Below are 17,156 nucleotides of genomic sequence, written 5' to 3'. Positions count from 1 at the left end.
TTAATATCATCATTAGTGTATTTTTTATATTAACTGTCAAATTAATTAAAGGAGTTCTTTACCCAATTAGAGGAGTTCAGCATGGAATACTTTATTCTCCATTTGTTTATTTTATGTTAAAACCTCCAATTTGATTGCTTGAGGAGGAAGTTTGGGTAAATATATGTTCATTATCATTGTAGTTACAATATTACAGCCCACAAATTGCTTAAGATAAGTTTTGTGGGCTTGTTTTTGTTGGGTTATGTTTTTCTTTTATGTTCTTGAACTTAGTGTATTGGGTCATTCTTTTAAATGACATTGAATTTATTGGATGTGATTATTCGTTAGAAAAAAAAAAATGTGAATTGAGTTGCAAGAACATAATGATTTTTAAGGAAATAAAGAGTTCACAAGAACTTGGCTAGCTGGAAACATGGAAATTCACAATGTTGTTAATTTCATGGAAATATAATGTTCAAAAAATCTCAAATACATGTTTTCACCAAAAGCTCAAGTATATAAAAAGAAAAAAATAACCGAAAAGAAACGTACTATCTGTCAATGTGCTGCAAGCTGCAAAAGGTACATCACATTTACACCTCCGGGGGTGATAAGTGTTAGTTTGATTTATCATCTCATGCCTCTAATGCAAAAAAAAAAAAACCTAACCATGAATATAATTGTGTGGTACCAATTACAATATATCAAATTCCAATACATACAAGCTTACAACTAACAAAGGAAAGATAAGCCACCCAAGCCAAACATGGTTTTACAAGATCTTTGGCAAATGGATTCACACCTTGAAAGCACTTGTAGCAGGCATACAGGGTCCCAAAATGTACCAAACAGAGGACTAGTCCAATCCAAGCTGCCCCAACCACAAGCACAAGAGGACCCCAAGCCACGCCTAACATGACTTGGGCAACGTATAGGAGCAATGAGTCGTATTGTGCATGGAACCCGCCTTCAGCCCACACGAGCCAGGCGGCGAGACCCATGCACAATGACGAGAATAGTGAGGCAGTGTGGATAAGCCAAAGAGGTGGGAACCAAAATGGCTTGGACAGGGTTCGGTACTTGGTGCATGAGCCAAGCACGAAAATGATCACCATAGTCAAGAGGAATGGGATTGAAATCCCAATGACTAGGGACCTTAGGGCTCTCTTGGCCTTGGCCTTGTTGGTTTCGGGTTTGGTCAAAATGGTGGGGATGGTGGGTTGGTCGTTTTTTAATCGGTGTTGGAGGGTGGTGGAAGAAGCCATGGTAAAAAAATTGTGGGGGGATAGATAGCAAGAGAGCAAAACAAATGTTAATGGGATGCTACCAAAAAATACAAATAGTAATGGGAGTGTATGTAAATGGGTGCCAAAAAATGAACGTTATGGAGCAAATTTAGGGGTTTTCTAAGAATGTAAATGGGCGTGGTTTGTGAGTTTATTTCGTATTACTTCCCATCAAATCAACCATCCACTTAAGTTTCTTTTCTAACAAACAAACAAATTTGTTTACAATTTAGTGTATTTGTCTGATATGATAAATAGTTAAATTATTACTTTTTTAATATTATAAGAGATTAAATCTTCGAACTCTATTTTAATTATAACCCATTCAATTTCACAATTTGGGCTAACCACATAATAAAATTATTAAATGCATAATGTAGTCTATAGAGACTTTTTATTTTAGATAGGAGAAAAGAAAATATAACATGAACACTTGACTAGAACTTGATTTTAAATGAACATCAAAATAGCCTCCTTAAAAAGGAGTGAAACCATATAGTTTATTACAAATATTTGTAACAAATATACTTTAAAACTAGGGAAAAATTTACAAACAGCCAAACATGATACATACTTTGATGGTTGTTTCATTTCAAGATATTAATTTTGATTCGTGTTAATGAAAAACATATACTTTTATTTTGTGTCAATTAAAGACCATTTTTTATCTTAACTTTGGCCCGATATTAGACCCATCAAAACTCCACAAAATTTAGCAAGTTTAAAACTATGCATCTCCTCTTTACAACCATATAAAAATAGCTCAAATTGGACATCTATAGCTCTAGATAAGCGACAGAAAATAAAATTTCATTAAAAACATTTGGAGGGTCTAAATAGCGACAGAAAAAAAAATTCCAAAATGCTAATATTATGAAGAATAATGCTATATTTACCACATTTTTATACCATCTTACGTGTCATTATTTTACTGGACAAATTTTTTTTTTCTTTTTGGATTTTTGTTTCTATATTTTAGTATCTAATGCATGAATGACATGTAAGTTACCACATAAGATGGCATGAAATTATGGTATAAAAATATAAGATGTCTAGCACTACTGTATCATGAATAGGCGCGAGCAGAGAAAAATAGCACAAGAAGCCACGCAGTAAACAAGCAGGGACAAAACGGTAATTGTGTAGCTTCACAAGGCTTTACCATCACCCTCTCCTCTTCCGAATTTACCAAACCACACCTTTCAGTCTTTCACCGCTCTGCACTGACTGCACCGCGCAACCGAGAGTCTCCAAAACCTTCCCAACAGAGACTTCGAACATGGTATTTTCCTTTTTATCAATGAATTTCTACACAATGCATTGTCTAATTTTCATTGATACTGTTCATATATTGATTGAACCAATTAGGGTTTGGAAAATTTCACCATCTTTTATCTGAATATGCGTTGCTAATGGCCTCCGATCTGTTATTGGATGCCGTATATTTCCATTTTTATAAGTTTATGTATTGTACTGCCTTCGAATCTTTGGCTTATATTGGTTTTGCGAGTCATTTTCGTTTCACGTTCAGTGTTCTGTTTGTTTGCTGGGAAAGTTCGAGAAAATAAGTGAAAACAATAATTCTTCACATTTTATTATAATAATTCTATTGTTTTTGAACTTTTTAATTTAAAATTTCATTCTGCAGAGTAAGTTCATTCCTGGAAGGAGGGTCTGGGAAGTGAGCATTGGTGTTATGTTTATGATTGTTTTAGCTTGGTGATGGACTGGGGCAGTTATTATTTGCTTTTTTTTTTTTAATGTAAAACTCCATGCTTCACTTTTCGCTAGTCAGTTTATAGTTGTCGTGATGGAGTTGGAGAACTTTCAGCGACCCCACTATTGGTTTATCAAACATAAAGTTGGCATTCATTTATGTTGTAAGTTACTATGTCGCAGTAAAACCATCTTGTAGTGCTTAGTTTTTGGAACCTGATACCATATGGTGTTCTGGCTGGAGTATTTGGGCTTTGTGTCCAACTCATTAGCTTGTTCAGAGGTGTGAAATAATGTGATTATCATCCTGAAAGTTTTGAGACAGATTTCACCAACTAATGTATTATGGATAGATGTATAAGGGCAGAATCATGGATGTTCTTTGCGGAAGCTTGGCATATATGGACTGGAAAATCATGAAACAAGTAATGTTACCATGTTATTGTCTGTGTGGGAATTTCAATATAAGATTTTGGAATATGCTTGTTGTTTGATGGAGTTTCAAGAGCACATGTGACTTTGGTGAATTTGGGAATCTTATACAAAGGTGGATTTAAGCTCATTTGCCTTTTGGTACATGAGAAGTCAAGGGTGCATTTGTAACTCATTGGATATAATATCATTCTATATAATGTGAACTGAGTGCTTGGGACAACATGTAGGTTATTTTTTTTTTTTTTAAAGTCAATAGAACTATTTGAAAGTGTCTGCTAGGATGTCAGTGAGATTTCCAAAGATTTCCTATGGAGATGTCTTCTTTGGTGTAGGGTAGTGGGGGAAACAGTTGGCTATAAGTTAGCGCCTTTTCTTTAAATGACAGCTGCTTCACACTTATCAACTGAGAATGGGTTCTTACTGTTAACATTTTCATATGAACTGACTATTTTGATACTATTGATGAAATTTTACTGTAGCATCTCATCCATTTGTTTTTGGCAGGATGGACACGATGCAGATGACCCTAAACAAAGCACTGCTGATATGACAGCTTTTGTAAGTTCCTAAACAACTTTCTTTTTTAATTAACCTTTCATGTTAAATTAATTTGTACTGTTTCTATATGACCATAAGGATGACGACTAAGCTTGTTAAGGTTCATGAGTATATGGCTCTAAGGATGTCTTTTTCTTTTAGTTTTCTGGAACATGCAATTTTATGGCAACCATATTGGGCATCCAAACTTTTGATACTGAATTATGAAGAGACTGTCAATTAGCTAATCTTGATAAGTTTTGATGGTTTGCCACTATGTCCGAAAGTTTAAGATGTTAAAGACCCACATATGTTTTTGTATTCTAACACACTTCCTCACGCATGGGCCTCTCCCCACACCGGTTTTGATATCAGTTTGTTAGAACTCGTAAAGTTTGGAGAGTCTAACTAAATAAGCCTTAACAGACATGTGAAACTCAACTTGACCCAAAAGCTCAAGTGTCTAGGTTCTGGTCTATCCATTATTAATCCAACAATTTCATATTCATACAATGAGTATAGACTTGTGAGAGTTCTATCTTCTTTTTGGGCTTTGCATTTGAGGCTTCCTCCTTACTTTTCTGTTTCCTAACGATGTTTACTAAATTAAGTGATATAGTAGGCAGTTTTGATGCATATATGTAGCAATTGAATTCCCACCATTTGCTTAATCTTTTATTTGGCTTTTGCAGGTACAAAATCTGCTTCAGCAGATGGTGAGTTTGTTATTCATTTGTGAGTTTTTAATTATAATGACTTACTCTGTCCAATGGATTGTGTGACTTATGTTTTTGCATTTTGCAGCAAACCAGGTTCCAGTCAATGTCTGACTCCATCATCACAAAGAATATCCTTTTCTTAGTTAGCTTGCTAATTGCAAAGTAATCAATATATTTGTTTTACATTATTTTTATGAAGTATTATAAGCTAAATTCATTATGACATATTAGGAATGAAAAAAGTTTAAATTGGTTCTTGCTAGCATTTGAATTTGGTCCATTTGCTTGTCCTAGATTTTTACTTCTTGTTTGTCTGATCACGTGTAATAACCTTAGGTCAGCATGTTGACGGATGCTATGATTAATTCAATTGCGTTGCCCCTTTTCTGTTCCTGAATTTTTACAGTGGTACACTTTCTGATAAATGGTTCCTGTCATATTTGGACTTAATTAGTAAAATGTAGACTTGTTTTTTCAGTTTTTGGGGAAGGCGTGAGTGGATGTTCATTTAACCTTTATCTATTTGTTTATCACGTTCGACTTATTCTATATGCAAGACTTGTGATTCATTTCAAATATGCACTTTTAATTGCGACAGAAATAGATATGAAACTGTTATTTCTCCTTTTTCCATATGAGTGTTTAAAGGGTTGCTTGAATACAAAAACTTCATAAACCGCATTGATATGGATTAAGTTTGTTCTTGTTCCCTTGACCACAATTTACTTGATGAGATGGGCGGCAGGATTGATGAGTTAGAGCAGAGCATTAATGATCTCAGAGCTGAGATCGGAGTGGAGGGCTCACCATCACCTTCGGCCTCGTTGAAGCCAAAGACAGAGGCCAAGTCAGCCGATCATTCAGCCAAGGATTAGCTATGGCATACTGTGTTGCTTAAATCAATAGGGTGTCTACTTCCTGATTTTGAGTGTTTCTTTTGCTGTTTTCATTTGGAATGGAAATCACACTATACACAATATCTTGGAGTAGATCTATGTTCTCTGGATTTGTAAACAAGGCCAAATTTGATTCTCATTTCCTGAGAGAAATGTAGTAAGCCCTTGATTATTATCTTACTTCAAATTTTGAATTCCTGTTTCATCTACAGATTGATTTTTTCTCATTTACATTTTTGCTCACCGGTGTGATGGCCTTTATTATTGACAACCGGGCATGAGGCATTGAATGTGGAAATTACAACCTAATACTTGCTCAAAATCTGAAATGTTACACCAAACGTGCACTATAATTCAAGAAATGTACACACTGATAGGGAAGCTGTGGCCTCATTAATCATTCATTAAGGCGTTCAACAAAAAAAAGTTTCTTTCATGTTCCATAATTAAGGAAGGCATAAAACAATTACTAGAAAAATGAAAGGCTTGCAGATGTGGTGGCCTTCTACTAGTGTGTGGTCCTGACTCCTAATGTCGATTTTATGGCTTGTGGATGCTAATGCGACAAAGACATATGAGGTGTTGATTAGTTTGTCTCTCAAAGAAAGCTTGAAAGATGCCATAATGTTGAGCTCACATTCACTGATTTCGACTTTCGAGTGCTTTACTGCATGTGGGTCTTGCTTTTAATTGTGGACAGCAATCAGATTCCCCCAATATCATCACTTGTATTTAATATAAAGCCATTGAGAATGCGCTGGAATTAGCCGTTGGCTTGCCTAACAAAAGCTTTTTACCATTGTTGTTTTCAGCAGATTGAATGATACATTGTTGAATGATACAACCACCATATGCATAAAGCTCTTGAAATAACAATTTTAATTTTTACAATAAGCATGATTTTTCAGATTTGTTAATCTCAACTACACATATTGAACATTAACAACATAACATATTAACATATCAAACTTGTAGATATTTACCCTATCACAAGTGTACACACGTCACATAACCCTTAATGAAAGAGACAGACACAATAAGTATATACCCAATACACATGAAAATTATACCCCTAACATTGGGCATCTTATTCCCCTAGCCTACACCCCCACCAAAAAGAAGAATCCTACACCTACATGGTTTCTTTTGCTTTGTCAAATTCAAACACTTTTTACCCTTGTTTGCACTATAGCAAGACAGTTGTAGACTGCAAGATACAGTTATACAGATACCTCAAATCTCAGTGTCATTTGTCTCATTGCCTCATTGCCTCATAAAGACATGGCCAGCAAAGAAAGAAGCTTTACAACCCAATACAATACATGGTTCTGGAGAATCTAGCACCAGCTAGCTGGAACATCAATCTATACACACACTTTTTTTTTTTTTCCTTTTTTTCTCTTTCCACAATTATTATTTTCTTAGCTTTCCTACCACTGATTGAATGTTCATAATGAATTACCATCTGGGTGGAAAAATAAATCAAAGTCCCATAATAGAAAATAATTCATATATCATATCCTAAAGTATATGATGATAATACTAATATTACAACCACAACCAAAATGCACAAAAAAAATTTAATAATAATAGAGAATTGTTATAATAACATTACAATATACCCATCAATAATTTCTATCCTTATTCAAATCTCTTCAAGTATATAAACACACAATCTCCCATCAGACCCATAAATATATAAATGCTGGATAACAATTTAGAAAATAAAAAAGATAAGAATTAAAATTAGTGCCTGCAGCGAGTGATGGCACTGCAGCCGCGGGAGTAGGGATTTGCCTGAGCCCCAAGTCGGCAATTGTAGTAGGACGCGCCACGTCGCGAGCAGGGGACAGTGTTCCTCCTCAGCGCACCGTAGCTGATGTACCGGTTCGTGGCTAAGATGCGCCGGTTGATCTCCGAGTCCATCTGCAGCTCCAAATCCTCATCCTCACCTATGAGATTGAGGCCCGATGCTGATGTTGTGGAAACCCAGCTGAGCTGGTGGCCCCCACTGAAATCAACGGCTGAAGATGAAACAAGCACTGAATGGGCGGCTAAGATTGCACAGATGAAGATGAAGCCAGAGAGTGGTAGTGTTCTTGAGCTTCCCATTTTTGGGTCTCTCAGTGTCTCTCTAATCTTATTTGATGGGACCTGGGAGGAAGGGGTTTGAGTTTGAGGGCTGGTTTGGGATTATAAGTGACCGTTGCTGTGGAAATGCCACTGGTTTAGGGAGGTATTTACTAGGGAATGCCACTTGACTTTTATATGACCGGCGTTGCTTGAAATGTAAGAATGTCAATGACTTTATGGACACCCACTAATCACGCTTTTTGACCTTGATTGTACATTTAAATTTAGGATATCGTCTTTCTTTCATTAAAAAAAGTAAAAAAGGGATAAAGAAAAGACCAAAAATAAATAGAAAAAGAGCATCGCAATCATGATGGGTTTTAAACAATAAACGCCAGTTAGTCGACAGCCAGTGTGACAGTGAATGAGGCTATTAAGAAGAATGTGGCATTTTGATATTGGCCCTTTGTAGTTTATAGAAATGAAATTCCATCTTCCCTATCTTCAAAATGAAGGATAAACTTAAATTTTTTAGGAGGTAAACTTTTGTTTGGGTATATGATATGAGTTAACAAGATGAAAATTATATCACGTATAAAATTACACTAAAATTGTGGGAACATAAATAATATTCTTATAAACACAATAAAGTAAATTAAAGACTTTTGAGATGAATGAATGATTTTTAAAAAATCTCCCAATACTTGATATAGTACATTCAAAAATTTTGAATTTAAACTTTAAGTGTGTATGGACTAAATCAACTTCTTGTAACCTTTCAAAGTTTCAAGGGAACTCCTTTTCTTATTTGATTAGCTTCTAACATTTTATCAACCTTCATTATGTCAATTTGCTTAACCCGCATTCAGATTGACCCAAAGGCCAAAGCTGAACTGTGGGTTTTATTTATCATTCTTGACTTCTTGAGCCATGTAATTAATTTTGGATGACCATTTTTTGAGCTCAATCTAATCATTTATGTAACCTCTCTTATCGTGTAGAAGGACATATTTAGAACTCATCTGAGTACTTATTTTACAATACTTCTTAAAGAAAACCTTGATGGTTAATCATTCACATTGTGATGTCAAGGGCAACTCCTCTTTCACCCACTTCGTTAGTGCATTGGGTTGTTGGAGAAATCCAAACACTAAGCTTGATTTGCACTATCTAGAAGAATGGAGAGTAATCAATATTGTTTTTGGTAAGAAAAAGAACACTACCCATATTTAATCCCACAATAATACACTAGTGAAATAAGGAACCCAACTCAACAAACCTGCAACCCAATATTTAATAACTTGGAATCTCCAGCACAATCTAAGGAAGCCAGCTATTACAACTACGTGCGCCTTAATTGCTCCGCAATCTAATTCTTTACAAGCTCATATTGCTGTAAGAATGATGGGTGTTCTGAACAAATCTCTTTGGTGAATTTAGAAGCACTCTATTCTAAAAAGCAAAACAACTCCTACACAGTGTAGCCCATTCCAAATGGGCTTGAATAGAAGAAGCCCAACTCATTTCCCAAGCTATCTAGCAGGCCCAGGCCCACTCTACAGTTCGTTCTGTAGCAGCTTTCACTCTTTTATAAACCTCTCTTTCTCCATTCGCCCTCTCACTTTGGCCAACAACGAGCAGTCGCCGCCACCAAGGTACTATCTTTGCCTCTCATGGATGAATGCTTATACTCTGTTTCGTTCTTATTCATGTCCCAATCTAACTCTTTCGGCAAACCAATCAAGCTCTAACAAAAATCAGATTTGCTTCTGTGTTTTTGTGGATTAGGGTTTTAGGTCTTTGCCGAAGTAGTTGACTCACTCACCAAGATGCAGAACGAAGAAGGAGTTATCACCGAGCTATACATTCCCAGGAAATGGTATTCAATCTAATCCGATTGATGTTGTACCCTTTTTTGTTTGTTTGATTTTGATTTTAGGGTTTCTGCTAAACATTGTGTGGTGTATGTATGTGGATTCAGTTCGGCGACGAACAGGCTGATAACCTCGAAGGACCACGCGTCCGTACAGATTAACGTTGGGCATCTTGATGAGAATGGCATCTATACTGGCCAGTTCTCCACTTTTGCTCTCTGCGGTTTCGTCCGAGCTCAGGTTCTCATTCTTTACCCCATTTCAGTACTGTACTATTGTGTTATAGTATTTTCGTTTTTTGGGCTTGTTGTAAATGGTTCTGCTAATAGGAGCGTAGACTGATTGTGTGAATTGGTCCTATTTGAGTTTTCATTGCATTAATCTCCTTGGCTTAGTAACCCTGTTTCCCTTTTCAACCAAGTTATAATCCTTGAATTTCAGTGACTGTATTGTAATCCCAACATAAGGAAAATAACATGCAAATCACATAGTTTCAATGCCTACCACAGCTATGAAAAGTCCTAAATTATGCAAAAAAGTCACAAATTTTTGATTCACCAAACAGCTTCTTTATTACGTCAGCATCAAACTGGGTTGCATGATGCTTCATGATATATGAAAAAGCTAAACACAAACATTACATTGTCAGAATTTGTTTGATTACTATATGCATCTACCTCAAAAGTCAAGGAGGCATTTATGTTGGATCCCATAATCAAACACACAACCCCAAATTTAAATATAGTTGTCTGAGCTTTTTAAAGTTTAACATGTCCAAGTTTTTTCCATCTTTCTTAGAAATTTTAGAAATTGTTCAATGATAGTGCAATTTGAAAGAAAATTAAATTCGATTACTGAGAGGTTGACTAATTAGGTTTTTGAATTGTGCTTTGATGAGGAAGGATGTGTTTGTGTGTGAGAGAGGGAGGGAGGGACCTATGAGTGAGGGGAAGACTTTCCTTGAATCCGCATGTGTATGTTTTATTGTGACGATACTGAATAGTCACATTGAATTCCATTTTTATTCTGCATTTGCAGTTTGGGAGTCCATTAGTTCTGCTTCTGATTTTTTTGTTTTGTTTCAGGGAGATGCTGACAGTGGTCTGGACAGACTCTGGCAGAAGAAGAAGGCTGAGGTTAAACAACAGTAGAAAGAGATAATTCTTGTTTGGATGTTTCTTCTATGGATTTCTGTACTTCAGGATGCAAGTTTTAATTAGTGAACTTTATGATGTTGAGTATTTTTTTTCTTTCATTAGTAGTGAACGCTGCAACTAGCTGGCTACATTTTGGTGTTACCTCTGAATGGGGCTAGTCTTTTGACTATTAAAATAGCGAAACTTCAACTCATCCTAGTACTTTAAAGTTTAAATATATTGCTTGATTTTGTTTTTAGGATGATAAATTTCCCGCATTTCCTTAAATAACTTAGCAATTGGAGGAAGGGTTTTGTGGTTACAGTTTGATCATTTACTCTGTAGTACGAGGGCACAGCTGTTTGAATGAATACAGGTTGAACTTTGCCCTCAGTTTATCAGATATATGGAAGTTTCTTTTCCCAATCTCCCTCTCTCTTTTTCCATACTAAGAAATGTTTGCATGTTGAGACCCTCGCTTGTGCACATTGATTTAATGATGATGCTAACTGCGAGTTGTCTATATCATGTGCCTTGATTAGACTGATTTGTCGCAATGCCTGCTTTTGCAAGTGCGATAAATACCTCCTACCTTTTAGTGTTATCTTGTGAGTTGTTAATAACTTGTCATGAATCATGATTCATGATGTTGGCTGTAGAAATGCATTTTGCTATTATAAATGGAACGTTCTTCCATGATTTAGACAGATCCAATTGGTTATGGTTTGTCTAAGCGCGTATGAAGTAGATATAGATTAGCATTAGAAGAAATTAACATTCAAAGGCTAGCTAGTTTGTTTTTTCTAAATTGGTCAGATGGCTTGCAGATGTGCTGCATGTCATAGTTTAGTTCTTTCATGTTGCCATGAAGGCTATTGTTGAAAAAAAGGGGCTATTGTTGGCTCTCAAAATTCAAAATTTTCCCTTTAGAATTGCATGGATTGTTGAGAATAGTTTATTTTCAAATGCAACGCAAACTAATTTTCTTGTTATGTATTTGGATGTGTTATAATAGGTCAGGGTAATTTAACATGTGTATAATTTGATGTTTGTCCATAGATGATGCAGTTTAGCAAAGCACATTTTCTTTGCTTTAGACCTAATTTGGGTAATTGAGTGTCCAGTGTGTCGCACTCATTAAATGAGAATACTCAGAGTCTCAGACGTGCCCTTATAGATATTTTAGCAACAACATGGTGTCAAAATCAGGGTGTACTGTGTGGGATGTGCTATGTACGGTGTACTGTGTATTGTTCGATCTATTCCCATAACTCCATAAGTACTTTCTATAGAAACTCTCGTAGAAAAAGTAAAAGCACAAAACCATGTTCAATTGGGAGAAGGGGAGGAAAAACTAACAAAACAATAACAACTAACATTAGAAGCTTAATTTGAAATCCCAAAGTACAATAATCTTAATTCTTCTTTGTTGAACAAAATAACTATTAACTTTCGACAACATCGAGAATTAATTAATCTTAATTATACCCACGCAAAATATCACAAAAGAAAATGACTTGTTGATGCCATTTGCAAGAATCACAGCCCTCATAATCATCATTGTCAATGTTGTCTTCCCAATTCCACCCTCGTTGGATCAAGTCATTGTACTGTGTATTCCCACAATCGCTGCATTTCTTAGCATGACTTCTGTACGACTCAATTTTCCTCACCAAAACTTCGTTGAACCACATGCTCCGAACAAAGGCCTTAACCCTATCTCTGCATTCTTTCACACTCTTCAAACCCTTTGCTTTGAGGCCAAAATTCAGAGAAGAAAGAAGCTTCAGGCCTTGTTTTTCATATCCACTACACACCAAGAGAACCCCATAAAGATATGTTGCCTCCATGTGCCCTTTGGACACTGCTTTCTTCAAGCATTCGAGTCCTGAGTCTGAGTTGGTGTTCATCATGTCAAAATACTCGCGCAATCCTTGTCTGTACAATGCCTCCGGATTACCACTCTCTTCGCAGCGCTTGAAGAAGGAGAAAAGTTTGTCCCAATTTTGGTCCCTTGTGCCGCAAGGAATGAGTGGGAACTTGTTCATTGACACAGATTGGTAAATGTAATCATCCTCAGCAGCTTTGTTGAAATCTTTACAGACTAGTTTGGCCTTGCAAAGATCATCAACAGAAGCCGAAGCAACCTTGGCAAGCACATCAAGCAGAAGCTCATTTGGGAGAGATTTTAAGGCTGAAAGGGGGCGTTTTTTCATGCTTCTTGTGTTGGCTGCTTGTGAGAAACGCCTCATTGATGAAGAAACAGGAAGGTAATAACCAAATTAAGCAGAAATTAAGTAAGGCAAGGAGGAGAAGGAGCTGAATGAAGAAAAAAGAAGAAACTTTACGTGTATATATATAGGCACGCACATTATAGCCTTGTAGGAGTAGGGCAAGCAACACCTAGGTGAAATTGGGTTTCCGACCAAAACAGGGAATTGGGTTTCTTTCTTACTAATACTTGGAATAGGAAATCCATACTGATCGATCACCGATTACCACATATGACGTGGGCTGTCCTGATTTGGCAACCGGGTATATGACCAATAATAATTAGGTAATAAAAACGGTGCCCCATACACACCTGTAATTTTAGAAACTTGCTATAGTCATAAAAAAAAAAAAAAAAAAAAAAAAAAGAGAGGTTTTTTTTGGGTCAGAGGAAAAAGAAAAAGTCTTTTCTTGATGTGGAAGAAAAACAAAGAAACTTGCTATAAGCGTTTTAGAAACTAGCTATTGCAGAGCTGCAGTTAAAGGATGGTTAGAGTTTTAATTGTGGCCTTAAATTTAATTTTTAATTATGGGGGGTATGCATAGATGAGGGAGGGAATTAGATGTTATTGATCAGGAAACAGAGGCCGAAGTAGATGCAATGAGCTTGCATGAGTTCACTAATTTTGAACAATTGGGTTGGAATGGTGATGAACCCATTAACGTCTTCATTGATGGAAAATGGCTGTGGAGTATTGAAGCAATTTCAATGGCGGTTGGTTGAACCTGAGGTCCGGTTTTTTAGTACTGTACAGAGTACAGTGTACTCTGACAAAAAAAAAGTAGTGTACACTACGTATGATGTGTGAACTGTGAAGGTTGACAAGTCTCACGAAGGGGTGTGCAGGTCACGTGCGTGCCTGAACTAGGGCAATGTTAATGGTGGAAAGTCATGGACGAATACTAGAGCCGTAAACGCAACGGCTTTTGGGTTCTGGCGAGGTCAGGTGACTCAGTGACTCAGTCAGGTTGTTGAAGTCGGTGTTCGGTGGAAGGAAGGAAGCCATGGAATTGATCCCCACGAAGCTTGATTACTTCGACGACATGTGGAGGCTGCAGTCCAATGCCACATTACTGTCCTTGTTCAAAGTTAGTTCCTTTTTCACTTCCGTAATTGAATTCCATTCTGTTTGTTTTCCGAGAAAATCCAAGAAAGTGATGATATTCGTTAAACAAACGAAACGATAAATCGGTAATTGAATTTGAATTGCGTGCTTTGTTATCTGAAAGGGCGAAGATGGACGAAACGCTTTGATTTTGGACCGTACGATTTTCTATCCACAAGGTGGTGGTCAACCTGCGGACACAGGCTTCATCGCCATCGCCGATTCCGACCTCAAATTCGTCGTCCAGGATGTACGGTCCAAAGACGGTGTGGTAAGTAATCCAATTTTTAATTTTCTATTTCTTTCATTTTCAAATGTTTTTTTTAATAATAAATAATAAATTTCTCTTGGTTATTGGTACTTCACTCAATTTTGTTCAGGTTTTCCACTACGGTTCTGTTCAGAATTCTGGTGAGGAATCGGAATCGAAATTCGAGAAAGGGAAGGAGGTGTTCTTGCATGTTGATGAGTCTAGGCGCAAGCTGAACTCTAGGTACGCAGATATTCAAACAAACCGATTAGTTTGATAATGAAGTTCAAATTTATGATCTTTTTGAGCAATTTAGAGGTAAATATGTTGGTTTTAGGCCATGTAATTTAAGCTTTTGATCTTTGTGTTTCAATGAGATATTATTACAGAAGAAAATCCAAGTTTGATTACTTGCCCTTGATCTATCTGTTTCATATTTCAATCAGAACAAAAAAACTTCTTTTTTGTTTTTGGTTTATATTTTAGTCATTGCTAATTGTTCTATGTAGGCTTCACTCAGCTGGGCATTTGCTGGATGTATGTATGCAGACTATGGGATTGGGTCATTTAGAGCCAGGCAAGGGATACCATTTCCCTCAGGGGTATGATTTAGTTTTGCTTTATTTCACCAATGCCTAGATTAGAATGTGTGGGTATATTCTTCTTTCTTGTTATGACATATTTTAAAATGTTCATTCATGATTTTTTTTTCTTTTTGGGGAATGAACTGATAAATTTGAGTGCAGAACCAAAGAAAACTAAACACAAAACAATAAACAAAAGAACCAAAGAAAACTACAATCAGTGCAGAACACACACCACATTATTGAAGCAACTCACTTGGTAAATTCTAATTGTTGACTGTTAACATCAGAAACTGAAAGATTTGTCAACAACAATCTTCAGTCTATTTGCTTTCTCAATCCTATGCAAGAGAGCTTTTTCATTATGTAATTATTAGAGAAGCATCTACAATTTCCCTCAATTCAGATATGGTTAATGTGAGCTGTCCAAGCAATTTTCAGCATAAAAGCACAGTGATCTGTTAAACTGAAAATTTTCACCAACTCCATTAACACTTAGGAGCTTTTGCATCCCAGAAGCTTTTACCCCTAAGTAGATAAGTCCACCCAAGCCATCCCAAAGAACCTGCCTGGGCATAAAGAGAACACACATGCTTCAAATTGAAGCAACATTCCATTCACCCAATTCTTCGAAAACCAAGCCTCAAAGTTAAAGTTCTATTCTTCTGCCTTAATATTCTAAATTGGTGAACACTAAACAGTTTTTCTTATTTGAGGCACAATGTTGTTGTTTGCAAATCCCTTTGGTTGAATTAGCGCTTATAAATGTACTTGTTGCCAGGCCATATGTGGAATACAAAGGCATAGTTCCACAAGAAGATATACAAAGTAAGCAGAAGGAATTAGAGCTAGAAGCTAATGCATTAATATCGAGAGGAGGGAAAGTGAGTTGTAATATTTGTTTAAAGTTGCTTGCTTGGTATGGCATTTTTTCTAAAACGGTTTTCCATGTTTCTCTTAGGTTTCTGCTGCTATATTACCATATGAAGAAGCATCTAAGCTGTGTGGTGATTGCCTTCCAGATTACATTCCCAAGGTTATTCCGTACGCTAGGCCAGTTTTCCATACATGTTCATTAAGGACCTTCAAATTTTAGTGCTTACAAATTGTTGAGTATTAACTACTAAGCGCATTACTTGCATCTCTTCCAGGGCAGCACTCCTCGTATTGTGAAGTTAGGGAGCAATCCTGGCTGCCCATGTGGCGGTACCCACGTTTCTGATATCTCAGAGATCATGAGTGTTACTGTAAGAATCCGTTTGCTTCAACAATCTTATGAATTGGTTCACAATTTCTGATAAATATGAGCATGAAATAAGTGTTTACAGTAAGAATGTGTTTGGTCTACAGTTATTTAAGAGTTTTAAATTTGAGTTATTTTGATACTTCTTCAGATTTCTCAAATACGGACGAAGAAAGGACTTACAAAGGTCTTTTACAATGTTGGGTCCTAAATCCTAATTCTTGGTCTGGAACTTCGGTTAAAAAGCCATCAAAATTACATTTGTGATGCCTTTGATCAGTTAGCTGTTAGACTGTCAGTTGATAATTTGATATAAACAAAGTTATACAAAGTTCATTGACCTACTTTTATGGGGATACTTTTGAAAAAGTGAAGCAATGTTTATAATTTGTATTACGTCTGTAGTATTTACTAGTGAAATTATGCTGCTTCTGTCTTTTTTTCTCTCTCTCTCTCTGCATTATACTATAGTTATGATTAATATACATCTCTGACATCTCTGCCTCTTTCATATTTCTCTCTTTGTTTTTAGAGTTTCCTGCACAGCCCTTTCTCTTTAATAATTAGATTTGAACAGCACATTTGCTCCATAGTGGTTGTGAGACTTACCACTAGGCCAAGAGACCAGTGTGTGAAGAAAGTGGGGTTTGATTTGGCTGAGAACGACCTTAAACTCTTCATGTATATTAATATTGAAGGGAAAAAACAAAAAATTCCATAATCACTCCCTATCAACACAGCCATAGGCATAGACAATGAGGATTTTTGTCTCATACTAATGAGTCCAAAGCACCACTGTTGCGATTTGGATTTGATGTTTGACCATGAGGCTCAATATTCGATTAAGACTTGAATTTTTTTTTTTTTTCTAGCTACAAATTGCAATGCAGCCCTAGTAGATGTACTGATGTGGTCCACATCTAAATGCATGGATGGTATAATTTGAGGCTCCACACTCTTTACTCTTTAGGGGTCTTGGAAAATTCACATACGGCATTGTAATCCAATTTTATCTCTAGCCAAACACTTTATTCAGGCTTTTGTTTTT

At 36.3% G+C, this 17,156-nt stretch overlaps 5 protein-coding genes and 1 pseudogene across 5 annotated transcripts; 3 read left to right on the top strand and 3 right to left on the bottom strand.

Annotated features, from left to right (window-relative positions):
- Positions 1–686: 686 nt before the first annotated feature.
- Positions 687–1,247, bottom strand: LOC147294300 (translocator protein homolog pseudogene; annotated as a pseudogene).
- Positions 1,248–2,401: 1,154 nt separating this feature from the next.
- HSBP (heat shock factor binding protein) lies at positions 2,402–5,782 on the top strand. Its single transcript, XM_086231635.1, has 5 exons — positions 2,402–2,550; positions 3,924–3,977; positions 4,649–4,672; positions 4,761–4,803; positions 5,402–5,782. Exons 1-5 carry the CDS (start codon positions 2,548–2,550, stop codon positions 5,548–5,550), a joined length of 273 nt encoding a protein of 90 aa, XP_086087761.1. The 5' UTR covers positions 2,402–2,547; the 3' UTR covers positions 5,551–5,782.
- A 1,355-nt stretch (positions 5,783–7,137) lies between these two features.
- Positions 7,138–7,738, bottom strand: LOC147294298 (rapid alkalinization factor 23-like). The gene has a single exon (XM_086231634.1). The coding sequence runs from the start codon at positions 7,681–7,683 to the stop codon at positions 7,318–7,320; it is 366 nt and encodes a 121-aa protein (XP_086087760.1). The 5' UTR covers positions 7,684–7,738; the 3' UTR covers positions 7,138–7,317.
- A 1,484-nt stretch (positions 7,739–9,222) lies between these two features.
- On the top strand, positions 9,223–10,913 carry LOC147294297 (small ribosomal subunit protein eS21y). Its single transcript, XM_086232692.1, has 4 exons — positions 9,223–9,299; positions 9,433–9,523; positions 9,626–9,758; positions 10,604–10,913. The coding sequence occupies exons 2-4, from the start codon at positions 9,474–9,476 to the stop codon at positions 10,667–10,669; spliced, it is 249 nt and encodes an 82-aa protein (XP_086088818.1). The 5' UTR covers positions 9,223–9,299; positions 9,433–9,473; the 3' UTR covers positions 10,670–10,913.
- A 1,219-nt stretch (positions 10,914–12,132) lies between these two features.
- LOC147294296 (F-box protein At2g35280-like) lies at positions 12,133–12,946 on the bottom strand. The gene has a single exon (XM_086231184.1). The coding sequence runs from the start codon at positions 12,904–12,906 to the stop codon at positions 12,133–12,135; it is 774 nt and encodes a 257-aa protein (XP_086087310.1). The 5' UTR covers positions 12,907–12,946.
- Positions 12,947–13,730: 784 nt separating this feature from the next.
- LOC147294295 (threonyl and alanyl tRNA synthetase second additional domain-containing protein) lies at positions 13,731–16,540 on the top strand. The gene is made up of 8 exons (XM_086232691.1): positions 13,731–14,014; positions 14,156–14,302; positions 14,412–14,524; positions 14,791–14,883; positions 15,647–15,749; positions 15,827–15,901; positions 16,017–16,112; positions 16,260–16,540. Exons 1-8 carry the CDS (start codon positions 13,931–13,933, stop codon positions 16,317–16,319), a joined length of 771 nt encoding a protein of 256 aa, XP_086088817.1. The 5' UTR covers positions 13,731–13,930; the 3' UTR covers positions 16,320–16,540.
- Positions 16,541–17,156: the final 616 nt, after the last annotated feature.

The sequence above is a fragment of the Dryas octopetala genome, chromosome 2, assembly GCF_963921425.1.
Source record: "Dryas octopetala chromosome 2, drDryOcto1.1, whole genome shotgun sequence".
In the NCBI taxonomy this organism is placed as follows: Eukaryota; Viridiplantae; Streptophyta; class Magnoliopsida; order Rosales; family Rosaceae; genus Dryas; species Dryas octopetala.
This window is presented reverse-complemented; position numbering and strand designations above follow the sequence as displayed.

What these genes read in the sequence shown, in the direction of transcription:
- HSBP (XM_086231635.1), top strand. An exon ending in CTGCTGATATGACAGCTTTT is followed by an intron (nt 3,978 to 4,648) that starts GTAAGTTCCTAA and finishes TGGCTTTTGCAG; the next exon opens with GTACAAAATCTGCTTCAGCA. An exon ending in AAAATCTGCTTCAGCAGATG is followed by an intron (nt 4,673 to 4,760) that starts GTGAGTTTGTTA and finishes TGCATTTTGCAG; the next exon opens with CAAACCAGGTTCCAGTCAAT.
- LOC147294298 (XM_086231634.1), bottom strand. Translation starts at nt 7,683, where the DNA reads ATGGGAAGCTCAAGAACACTACCACTCTCTGGCTTCATCTTCATCTGT.
- LOC147294297 (XM_086232692.1), top strand. Translation starts at nt 9,474, where the DNA reads ATGCAGAACGAAGAAGGAGTTATCACCGAGCTATACATTCCCAGGAAA. An exon ending in CTATACATTCCCAGGAAATG is followed by an intron (nt 9,524 to 9,625) that starts GTATTCAATCTA and finishes ATGTGGATTCAG; the next exon opens with TTCGGCGACGAACAGGCTGA. An exon ending in GCGGTTTCGTCCGAGCTCAG is followed by an intron (nt 9,759 to 10,603) that starts GTTCTCATTCTT and finishes GTTTTGTTTCAG; the next exon opens with GGAGATGCTGACAGTGGTCT.
- LOC147294296 (XM_086231184.1), bottom strand. Translation starts at nt 12,906, where the DNA reads ATGAGGCGTTTCTCACAAGCAGCCAACACAAGAAGCATGAAAAAACGC.
- LOC147294295 (XM_086232691.1), top strand. Translation starts at nt 13,931, where the DNA reads ATGGAATTGATCCCCACGAAGCTTGATTACTTCGACGACATGTGGAGG. An exon ending in GGATACCATTTCCCTCAGGG is followed by an intron (nt 14,884 to 15,646) that starts GTATGATTTAGT and finishes ACTTGTTGCCAG; the next exon opens with GCCATATGTGGAATACAAAG. An exon ending in TTCCAGATTACATTCCCAAG is followed by an intron (nt 15,902 to 16,016) that starts GTTATTCCGTAC and finishes CATCTCTTCCAG; the next exon opens with GGCAGCACTCCTCGTATTGT.